Source organism: Megalops cyprinoides, chromosome 23 (assembly GCF_013368585.1).
Source record: "Megalops cyprinoides isolate fMegCyp1 chromosome 23, fMegCyp1.pri, whole genome shotgun sequence".
NCBI classification, from domain to species: Eukaryota; Metazoa; Chordata; class Actinopteri; order Elopiformes; family Megalopidae; genus Megalops; species Megalops cyprinoides.
In genome coordinates, this window is record NC_050605.1 from 3284382 (window position 1) to 3296547 (window position 12166).

At 43.2% G+C, this 12166-nt stretch overlaps 1 protein-coding gene across 1 annotated transcript; it reads right to left on the minus strand.

The window, feature by feature from the left end:
- Window positions 1–2768: 2768 nt before the first annotated feature.
- echdc3 (enoyl CoA hydratase domain containing 3) lies at window positions 2769–9934 on the minus strand. The gene is made up of 5 exons (XM_036517994.1): window positions 9754–9934; window positions 8679–8800; window positions 6830–6927; window positions 4149–4349; window positions 2769–3695 (listed from the first exon to the last, which is right to left on the minus strand). The coding sequence occupies exons 1-5, from the start codon at window positions 9915–9917 to the stop codon at window positions 3363–3365; spliced, it is 918 nt and encodes a 305-aa protein (XP_036373887.1). The 5' UTR covers window positions 9918–9934; the 3' UTR covers window positions 2769–3362.
- Window positions 9935–12166: the final 2232 nt, after the last annotated feature.

A 12166-nucleotide genomic window follows, 5' to 3' on the forward strand; every position in this document is an offset into this window, starting at 1 on the left:
AACAAATCAGGTTTTACAGAGAACGGTGACAGCTCATTTGTCATGCATGATATGATGCATTTTTCCCCGATACCTTGGCACGCAGAGTATACGCAAGCGACAATACACTGTACGTTTAGTTTTTAATATTTTCATGAGTTGTATTTTGTGTAATTAGTGTTTTGTGTGTTTTTTACAGTGTAATTGTGTATTACACTGTAAGTCACAAAAAGACAGTGACACGGGTACTGGCTGGGTATGCACTGTGCGATTTTGGGCTGTTCCAGACGAAAGATGACCAACGTGAAGGAAACGTGGCGATATCTTTGGTCGTGGCTCCAAAACGGTGGTCCTACGTCGCACAGTGAGAGAGGTTCAAAGATGGCCATTGTCACGGTCTTGCGAACATTACTGAATTACTGAAGATTACTGAAATCCCAGTCTGTAGGCGCCATAAGACCGCTTAAGACGCAGTGTTTCAACGCCCTCTGTAAACTGAACCCAATGCACTTGTTTGATGTGTCCAATTTTCTCTCGCTCAGAGCCCTTACTGTGTAAAAGCTGGCTAATATTTTGAAAATGGATATTAATTTGAAAAAATGTGCCTGTGGGTTGTACGTGGGCACATGTCAAGTTATACCGTTGGTTTAAGACCTTTTATTAGTTCATCAGCAGTTATATAAGATTTGTGTCTTATTGTGACTTTCTGAATAAACGTTTGCTTTGTCTCGGGGTTAAACCGTGTTAAAACTGCTGCTGTACCGTAAAGTTTTTCCTGGATGAACAGCGTGGGGAGAATAACACAGCTCGGAATGTGGCATTCAGGTGTGAAAGCAACCCCAGTGCCCCGCCCGTTAGTCGGTCCTGGTTATTCTTGTATCATGACATAGCGCGAGCTCGCCCAGTTTGGCGGCAGATGCGTGGAATTACATGGTTGTATTTCAGGTTGAGCCATACATGGATCTTTTTTTTCTATGTAAGATTACTACAAAGGTGTTAACCACGCAAAACATGAAATAAAACAAGTTAGAATGCATAGTAATATACAATACATAAATTTGTATATATAATAGTGTAGTGTAAATAAAACCACAATAATACATGGGGTTAAAATGATGAGTGATAAAGTATACAAAAATACTGTCTAAACCAGTTATATATAGATGAAAATGCATATAATTTTTCAATACACTCAATCATATGATTATGCTTCTCGATATGCATCTTGATCACACTGGAGTCAATAATATACAAAGACTATAATATAAAAAGTTTGCTTAATTGAGTTAGTCCTCTAAAGTTAGTCCTCTGTGTGGATTGAGTAAAATTAGGCAGATTATATCTAGTTTGGTAAATGGCCACTGTAGCGAAGGGCAAGAGCATCCCACTTCTGACACCATTTGTAGCGAAGGGCGAGAGCAGTCACCCCGCCCGGCCTTGAACCCGGGTCTACGGGGTACCAAACGTGCGACTTTGACCGCGACGCCAAAGAGCCAGGCTCGTTGGTATGGCAGTCAGAGCACATACTCAACCGTAGTGACGGCACTCCGTCACAGCCACCCAGAATGGTCCACATTGAACCATTTTCATCGTGTTACTGTTTATTCCAGAATTCTTCATAAAAGTGCTATCATCTCAAAGCAAAACAAAATCTGGGAATGTGTGTCTCAGCGATATTTCATAGGGGATATCTGTGTTTAATAGCTTGATGCTAACATCCATGCCCTGAACTAGTTAGCAGTCTACTTGCAGGTGTCCTAGAATCACCTCTACCACATCAAGAGGAGATGAGCACAAATGTCTTTCTCTGGGGACTGTACCCACAAACTGCACCTGTGCTACAAGGGAGTCTCATACCCTAAGGCCGTTGACTTGGCTGCGTAGCTGGTGACAGGGTCTGTGAGATTTTCACTGTCCTGGTTAAACATTTACTGGACCCCTCATTCCCACGGCCCCAGCTCAACTTGCGAGAGTTAATCCTTCATTACATTCCAAATGCCTGTGTCCCTGTTATTCACTGACTCACTAAGGCAGACAAACAGAGCTACACTGGGATCTGACTTAAGACATATCTGCTTTAAATCACTTACTGAAACTTGAGTGACATTTTATAGGAACAATGAAGTCTAATTATCTTAGATCTGTAGATGACTAATCTATGGCTGTGAATTTTCTGGAAACATGGCTCCCCCTAGTGGCCATTGTGTTAAAGAACGTTGCAGCACGGCAACGACTACAGATTAATTATTGCAAAAGGAAGGATACTTGGTTAACATATCTCTTTGAATATAAAACCTATAACAGTAGTACAGTTCCTCTGGAACTCAGTGTGTGTGCTTGATTTATTTTCATCATGAAAAGTGGGGGTTTTATTTTGGGAAAGGAGGGCTCAGAATGACAGCTCTCTGAAAACAACGGGCAGCTATAACATGGCCTATATTCCTTCAGTGGTCACAGGCTGCTCACTGAACCCCAAATCAACTGTCTTTAATCCTTTTATCTTTGTCCTCTACAAAGTCATGCTAATACCGGGGGAAATTCTTGAAGTCAGCTGACACCTCTTACTTTTGGTCTGTTGGGTTTTTTGTAACTACTGCTGGATGGACCACACTGTGGTCAGCTGAATGTTTATGTTATCTGCGAACGTTTCCCCTCACAAAATGCCTCAGTTTACACTCCAAAACTCTTGGTCCTAATATACCTGAAGGTTTTTTTGCTTCTCAAATGGCAAAACTGCATTCAACAGAACAAAATTAGAAACAGAGCTCAATAAAAAACACAATTCCCTCTGTTCTTGTCTTTATTTTCATATATTCATCTTCATTTCACCCAAACACCTTTCTGCATTAAAAAGTGAACTGTGCAAATTAATTCTGCATCCAGAGTCCATATTTGGCATCACCCGGAGCTCATTACCAGCAGCTTCCTCTCCCCTGTGGTGGCTAACATATGCAGTGCCTAACTTTTATTGGAAGTGCTTTCACGCTCTGAGTTTCCATATGGCGAGTCTCGTGACATAACTAGTTACCATGCAGGAGGGCCCAGGTCTGTCCTGCTGTGAACCTCAACCCTTAATTACCAAAACCCACGAGTAATCTGATCGTTGCTTTCAGTGTCAATTAAGGCACAAGGGTGGATCTGTGACTCTTGTTGAACCAGCAACCTGGGAGGGCTTCGCACACTGTCTGCCCTCAGCAGCTGATCTTGGATCAGAATAAAAATTTTACACTACATGAAAAGGGTTAGGATTTGGGGGTGGAAAAGCTGATCTCAGATCTCAGGTCTTGTACCCCGTCATGCCCTTGTTACCGCCCATGATGCCGAGACACCAAGCCCTGACTCTTGACCTCCCACGTCATGCACTAGAATGCCTCCAGGGCGAGTCAGTCGTGTGCCTTCTCCGCGCTGTTTGTCCACACGGGCTTCCGTTTTTCCAGGAAGGCCCTGATGCCCTCCTGCCCATCCCGCAGCGCCAGGTTGTCCACCATCACCTGGGAGGCGGTGGTGTAGGCCGCATCCCGGCCCTGGGCCATCTGCTTGTAGAAGGTGGCCTTTCCCAGGGCCACCACCGGGCGGCTCGCCTCACACACCCGCCGGGCGATGGCCAGCGTCTCCTCCTCCAGGCGCTCCTCAGGCACCACCTTACTGACCAGCCCATGCAGCAAGGCATGGTGGGCCGAGATGGGGGCTCCCGTGAAAAGCATCTCCATGGCAACCTTCAAGATGAGAAGAACAAGCATGTATATGTCATATCATAAATCACATTATCATACAACAGCAAGAATACTAAATCATAACTACACATTTCACACAGATTCAGTTGAAGTTGGCAGTTGGAAAATGGTGAGCTATTCTGATGCAACATCATATGTTACAATCTCAGGAAATGACTGCAGATTTTGACTGAAAATTACATCTTGCCTTAGATTTTCCTCAGAAATTTGGTACTACACCACTGACATCATCTGAGCGACTCACAGGCACCGAATAAGAGACTAATGCCTCTGGAGATGATCATCATCATTTGCATTGCTGTTATTCCATTTTAAATTCTCTTGGATGTGTCCTTCGCTTGTGTGAAGTCCAATGGACTTGATGTAGGATTTGATGGTTTGTACAGAGAGCTTTGTGTCAGTCTAGGCGGGAACCTGCTGAGGCGCTCTGCCTACCTTCCGCGGGACGGCTCTACCGATGGCCACGGCGGGGGTGGAGCAGAACAGCCCCACGTTGACCCCTGGGGTGGCGAAGGTGGACTTCTCTGTCGCCACGGCGATGTCGCAGCTGGCGACGAGCTGGCACCCCGCTGCCGTGGCAACGCCGTTGATCTTGGCGATCACGGGGACTGGAATGTCTTGTATCAAAGTCATGACCTTAAGCAACAATAAAGACATTTTAATGATGAAATAAATCAAGACATAAAGTACGGGTATTCTGCCGCCACGATTCCGCCCCTGTTGAATAATTACGGATGCACAAACGATGCTGAAATCCAAATGTGATTATTCATTCAGCTCCAGAAAGAGCACCTGAATTATTCATGTATGTCACAGAGACCTCACGAAGTGAAGCCTCTCTCTCTCACTCTCTCTCTTCGACTCCATGGAGAAGTCTTTAATGACAGTGATTATTCAACATTAAAGGCGGCGAACACTTCTACAAAGCACTCAGGGACAATGGTTACCTGGGTTACAAGGGATGCTGCTGTGAAAATGGCCTGTAGCAAATTAATCTGCAAAGCTGAGTGATTTCAATTTGTGTTGGTTTAACACAAGATGATTATCAACCTCTGTATTAAGAATTTCCGCTTATTTGTGGCGACATCACATAGACAAGTCTCAGGAAAAGGAACAGGGGTTTACCGTTCTTTTCATGTCACATGATGGCAAACACGCTGGTGAGTTGCTCACATCAAAAGGATGGATTTTACCACTGATCCCTGCTCACACAAATTAACGACAAACCATTGAACATTTAACACACTCCCATTCGACTTTAACTGGGCAAAACTACCTTAAATTGGATGTGAGAATTTGCACCCCATTACAGAGGATTGGGAACCTTTCCTCTAAAGCTCCATCCCTCTGTTCAGATCTTCTCCCTCCCTCTACTCTAAAGGTCAATAAGACGAAGTTTCACATCTTGGAATGTAAAGGGCATGAATCTCCCAGTGAAGGGAAATAAACCTCTTGCTCATCAAAAGCAACTGAAGGCAGATGTAGCTTTTGTACAAGAAACCCACTACAATAAGCCTCTCCTCCAAACAAATGTATTATTCGATTCAAAATTCTTCCATTCCTAGGTGTACGGCATGGCCATCTGCTCAACATTTACACTTCTAGTCCTGTTTATGCTCAAAGTTGGGACTGTAGCCTTTTACCAATATTTTTATCAGCCATTCCTGGCTGAGAATCCTGGCTGATCCTGGCCATTTAATCAGAGGTGGGGACTTTTCTTGTGTCCACTAAGCAAGTCTTGTCTAGCAACCCATTCCTGTGCCGTGTCCGAAATGCTAGGTCCATGTCCAAAGGAATGAAAAAAATTATAAGGGGTAACTGGGGCCAGTCTGTAACCCGAATATTGAAATTTGTCTAGTCTTGGCTAGCCAAATCACACTCTCTCTAGCCAAGCCACAATCTGTCTTTAAATCAGCTATGGTTATGACAGATTTCCTTAGACAGTATAGAGCCATGGAGTCATAACAGCAAAGGAAGGCATTTACATTCTTCAGCCTGGTGTGCCAATGCTTTTGGTGTATTGATATAATTGTTATTTCCCCAGTGTTCCTGCATGGCTTGAGTTAACCTTTTGTGTTTAGCTTCTCCTCATCCAGGTCTTGGTTTAGAATTTCAGAAGCTTTGTCATTTCTTTGTAAAATCATTTTCTTTATGCTTTTCCCCATATTCGGCCTGATTTTGGAAACACTGCCCACTGAGCTTGTCTCATGGCAACATCCTCTACACTCAAGGAGCGTAGAGGCATCACATCCTGACTATTTCAACAATTCAAACCTACCTAACTTCAGAAAACCTCTAAAACATTAGTCATTTGTAACTGCGATTGGGCCTGTCGCCATATCACAGCATCACTACCAAATACCACCAGGAGAGAGGCTAGCGAGGTGTTACACACATGGTCTCTCTGAATGTGGATCACATTCCCTTTCAAATCATTATTCACCCCACGTAAACAGGATGACCCCAATGTGCATGCTAACCTTATCAGGTCAGGTCCACCTCACTAAAATGTCCACTCTCCCTGGATACTTCCAACATCCAAAACATTCCGACATTCATTTAAAAGCTGGCCGACCGAGCTTAACCTCATTCGCGTTAAGAGGCGGGAGCAGTCACATCGGTGAAGGTGTGCCGCAAAGATGCAAGCCACTAGAAAGGACCTTCTCTTCCAAGCTTTCCTTATTACTACTGAGCAAGTTACATCCACAGAATTATTTCTTGGACACAGGGGACCACTGTCTGGATGGAGATGGTATCCTCTTCCTGTTACTTTCCAATTAATTCTAAAATTAGCTCCACTCCCTCAGTGTAAATCCCACAGCTGCCTGCACGCTCAAAATTCAGAGGCCATTTCAGGTTACTGGCTGCAGGTACCCCTGATAAGTTTTTTTATTCCATTTTTTATTCCATTTTACATGGACCTAGCATTTTAGATATGGCATGAAAATGGGATCATTCCAAGGCATTGCAAACTTTCAAATAATTATCACAGAACATACAAATGTCCATAGCCTAATTTCTTTCACTGCTTACAAACAGACGTTTTCGATAAAAGGCTGTCATCAGCATTTAACTCCACGTTGTCCAGAGTACTGTGAGCGGGTGGCATTCCCCACCTCAGAGCAAGCCTCGAACACCCTGCTGTGGTATTCCCTCCCCTGGGCTGACGTCAGCTCCTTCAGGTCATGACCTGACGAAAACACCGGACCCTCCGCTGGAAAATAAAAGGAAAAAAGTAAAAAACTTTTCTTTAAATTCAAACAGCAGCTGAGATTTTTCTGAAAACCTTTGCCAATAAGATAAGATAATCCTTTATTTGTCTCACAGCAGAGAAATTTGCAGTGTTAACAGCTGCATAGGGGATAGCGCAACAGTAGAAAAAAGAACAACAAATAATTTTACATTTATATTTACATTTACATTTAACAACAACAACAACAAATAATAACAATAATAACAATAAGTAGTCAAACAAGAATAAGTAGTAAATAGTAAATAAATAAAAACAGACAGTACACAGTTTAGTAGACAAACAGTAGACATTAAAACAGTAATATTTGATGTGAGTGGTCCACTGGGAGAAGTGTTGATTGTCAAGTCTCATTGTAAAGTCTGACAGCAGCAGGAAGGAAGGACCTACGGTATCTCTCCTTCACACACCTTGGGTGAAGCAGCCTGTCACTGAAGGAGCTGCCCAGTACTGCCAGAATATCCTGCAAGGGGTGGGACTTGTTCTCTAACAGGGAAGACAGCTTAGCCATCATTCTCCTTTCTCCCACCACCTCCACTGGGTCGAGGGGGCATCCCAGGACAGAGCTGGCCTTCTTAACCAGTCTGTTAAGTCTCTTCCTGTCAGCAGTTGAGATGCTGCTGCCCCAGCAACCCACTCCATAGAAAATGGGTGATGCCACCACAGAGTCAAAAAAGGTCCTCAGTAGTGCTCCCTGCACTCCAAAAGACCTGAGTCTCCTCAGCCAAAAGGATAAACATGAGCCTCCTCCCTTTCTGAAGAGTCTTTTGGTACTGCTTAGAGCGTGGAATGCATTAAGACAACACCACTGGTTCATATGTTGCTAGTATAGAACCATTCCGATTACTCTCCATTCATTATAAACCTGACTGAATGATGAAGCATTGCCTCATGGTCAGTCTTTTAATGATAGACCTGGTCAACCTGCTTGCCAACCGCCCTCCTCTCCGAGACCCCTCTGTCACCCTAGCAGGTTCTCTACTGTCCTTTCCGCCAACCTCAAGAACTTTAGTTCCCCCTCCATATTAAAAACTCTCCACTGAAAAGAGCATTACACCAGTGATCTGGTCCTGGCAGGTCTTCCTCAGCACAGTCAAGGGAACCCGTTCATTCGTCATCCCCCTGATCCAGACCTTTTCGCCATGTTTGGAGCGCTATAACTCTCTGACAGCCGGCCTCCTTAACTGTGCCATCTGATCACTTCAGCTCACTCTGATTTGGAGTTCAGCCTCTTCATCTCCCTCCACTGGGTGCAGATGGCCGCTCCTATCCAAATAAAGACCCAGGTGCTAGCCAATAGCCTCCCGGGTGGTCGAGGGTATGGCCGCTTCCTATCTTTAGCCCATCATCAGGCCTTGCACCCCCTCACAAGCGCTCTGCTTGGAAACCCCAGGTCATCTGCTTGACCACAAATGCCTCAACCTGCCTCTTTTCTTCCTGAGGCCCTCTAGTATTGAAAACAGTTACTGTCGTATGTTTAGCTGTTAATGTACTTGACACTTTATCACTGAGATATTATTTGCTATTCTGTGCTTGTGGTCTTGATCTTGACATGCACTTAACACAAAAGACGTTCTACATTGCTCTGAATAAAAGTGCCAAGTAAGTAACTAAATAAATGCTCATTTTAAGGTAGCAACCTGAAAAATTTAAGGTTCACTTTCTGAACATTTTCTGGAAGTAACACCTTAACATGAAATGAAACATATTCGTACCTGATATAATGATGACCCTCAGGTCATCACTGTCAATGTCAGCCAAAATGTCTGTCCGAAGTGACATCAGCATGGACAATGACAAAGCATTCCTCTTCTTGGGATTGTTCAGAATTATATTCCTAGGGACAGAAACATTTAATTTAGAACTGTTACCTGGTTACTGACTTTGAACTGAAGTATCTGGAACAGCTTTTATTTTATTTTTCGTGAAATCATACACTATTATACATATTTGTGCTGCAGAATGTACATTAAAGCATACTATAGTACACTAGAGAACACTTTAGTAACAAATACAATTTTGTAGTATTTTATAGTTTTTTTTTCTTTCTGTGGGAGGTCAACCGCTTGTACGCATGCTTCACTTCAGAAACTGTGCAAATCCACTGACCACTTTGCCAACCAGATGACATAGGCTGCTGATGGACAAAAACAATTAGGTCAATGTGCTGCCAAGACTATCACAGTGCGTCGATCTACACAGCGCCTGCCAGTGCTGCCCGTGAGCAACCAGCAAGCGTGGAATGTGACCATCAGTGTGACTATCCAAAGACGGGAACCAATAGGAGAGCGCAGAAGTGAGGCGTAACCTGTGCATTCTACCAGCTGGTTAAGATTATCTAGCTAGTGTAACTGGAGAAAAGGAAAAAAAAACTAGCCGAATAGGTTCATGTGCACGGCGACCATCAAACTACGGCTGCTTCGACTAGCTTTGTATAGCTAGCTAAAGCAGGCAATATTGACAGCTACAGTAGTTTGCTAGCTAGCAGTTAGCTAGCAGTAATATACACACTTATCCGATGCGGACCAGACTTCTAAAACTTTCAAGGCAGACAAGCAGGTAGAGAACGCTAGCTGCCTATCCACTTGACATCGCTTTAAATTAAATGTAACGCTGCATGTTTTGAAAACAGTGACATTGTGACAGGCACCACGTAAGGATCAATTCGGTTACCCTTTCTTGAACTGAGCTGGGACAGAAACGTCATTCTCTCTGCTCCGGTTGCCGTAAATGTACGTCCTTGTAAGCTAACTGGCTGGCTGGCTAGCCATCGAGCTAAGGCAGGCTAACCTTATTCCATTTTGCTGATGTCTGACGGTCAGTCGCTGGGATTCAGACTGCGTGCATAGTGACCGTGCACCAGCAAAGAGACTCAGTCTTGGCCGTGTCCCGTTGCTGAGTAACACAGTTTCCCTGCAAAGAAAACCCACGGCACCAACCCTTCGATAAGCCATGTTTTCTGTTTTTGTCCAGTGACTTGGGAAAGGAAACAAACGACGTAAAATAGGAGGGTAACAAATTACAGCAACATTTCCTTATCCTCCACAGCGCCACCCACGTTGGCTGAATGGTGAAATGCGCTTGTAGGTGGTTTGCTGCTCCACCAGACGGCAGAAGGTCCACAGGGAATAAAATGCTTTAAGTCATCAACGTCATCTCACCGACGCTTAAAGTAATTTATTAATATGTGAAGAAACGTAAAGCGCTCAAAAAAGGAGGAAAACAGAAACTAAGAAGTTATTCCTGAATTGAGAATTCATACACTTACAGTGCAGCGAACCCTTCATTTAAAATTCACATGGATTATTTATTCTTGCGTTACACGCCAATGAAAGTACATAACAGCCACTTATTCTGTATTAGAAAGATCATTTTGTCTTAAAATGGTGCTGAAAATGAGCTTTACAACGGTGGTGTTCTTTTTTATTTATTTATTCACCTTTGTTATATTTTCTTCAACAACGCTCGAAAGGTTTCCCGGGTCCGATTTTAATGTGTATTTTCTGTGATATAAAAAGCTTTCAATAAACCTTTGATCCATTTACCACAACTTAGTTAGGTCGATCCTAACTGATTCAACTATAATAAATATGCTAGCCTACCCTAAGAGTATTAAAAACCTGCAGCTAACTGAAAACCATGATTTCACCAGTATATAAAATAAAAACAAATTATGTACTGCAATTTATATGTAATTTATATTGTATTTTATATAAACTTTTAATCCCACTGAAGCCACCTTGTACCCATTCTAATCACAATACGGTAACACACATGACTTGTGTACCAATAAAACCTACAACCCAATTTATTTGCCCACTTGCGAAAAAGATTCTACATGTTGTCAAGAGCCTATGAGCATCAGGCAAAACACATTCCATACACAACATACAATAAAGACTTTTTTATTGATTAGGCAACAGTGTTCACTTAGAAGTAATATGATGAAAATTCACAAAAATAATAAAGTTACTGCAACAAGTTCTGTAATTGAAATGATCCATGAGGTCTAGGAGGAGTTGGGTGGTTAAGAACCAACACAGGTGGATCAAGTTGCCGTTAGAAACAAGTTTAAATTCTGAATGGCTACATTATCTCCCCCGCCCAGTCTGAGCTCAGGGAAACGTTACTCTTTAAAACGTGGCATTACCACTCTTTCAAAGGCCCGGGTCAGTGTGTTTTCAGTGTAGACAGATACAGAGGATGAGTGTGCGAGTCTGCAGGTGTGAGGATTAAATGAATAAATTAAAGATAACGAGCATGTGTGCATCTTCAGGCCTTAAACCAACAACAGACTTGCCTGTGAGGTGGAACTGACAGCAAAGGCCACACACTGCTATGCTGTAGTCATTACAGTAATACGGATTCATGTTGTCCTGTGTGTGTGTACAGCTATGGCGTCTGTTTCAAGATCAAGTTTACAATAAGCAAAATGGACACTTCAAAGCAAAGTGATCCGCGTGGTTACTTAATTCGCATAGTTAAAAAAATGATTCCAAAATAAAAGCATGATACAGTGCTAGTACAAACCACTCCAAATGACATAAGAAAATAGTGTATTAAATAGATATAAAATCTACTGTCTTTTTTCCATTAGCGAACACTTACAGCTTGTTCCCTGCCAACAAGTAAAACATGCTTACGCATTGCTGAGATGTCGTAGCAGCAATCTGACGTTTTGTTAGCACCCCTGCAGCTGCACTTACACAGTAAATGCCGCCTGCGTCTTCATCCGTGGTTGACGCAGGCGTTGAAAAGGAACTGTTTTGGGAAGTCGAAGTTCCCACTCAAAGTGGGCCGTTTCACCGTGAAATGCAAAAGATTTCGAGACATACACCTTAACCCCCTTTGCCATTTCCCGGCGTGAACTATTTGAGGAATGACCGAGGAATGCATCGTCACGCACGTCGTGGCTACAGGCGTCCCGTTGACTGTGTGAAGCGCTGCGTGAGTGAACAGAATGTTGATAAGGAATGACTGTGGATCTATGGGCGAATGTGTCAGTTACTGATTCGCATTAAGCGTATTATGCGGGGGAATAAATACAATAAAACAAGGGAAGAAAGCATACTAGGGTGTTATGTAGTGTGTCACATGTAGTGCTTCATTATACAGTTTTAAAATACATTTTCCACATGGAACTTCTCTCCTGAGAGACCGACAAAAGGCCAACCACGCTGTATTACTTTTTAGAGAGCAGCAC

Excerpts from the sequence above, each read along its gene's own strand:
- echdc3 (XM_036517994.1), bottom strand. The coding sequence starts at position 9,917 with ATGGCTTATCGAAGGGTTGGTGCCGTGGGTTTTCTTTGCAGGGAAACT. Across the intron at positions 8,801-9,753 it reads CATCAGCAAAATGGAATAAG|GAATATAATTCTGAACAATC; the intron begins GTTAGCCTGCCT and ends TTCTGTCCCTAG. Across the intron at positions 4,350-6,829 it reads TGTTCGAGGCTTGCTCTGAG|GTCATGACTTTGATACAAGA; the intron begins GTGGGGAATGCC and ends TTGTTGCTTAAG.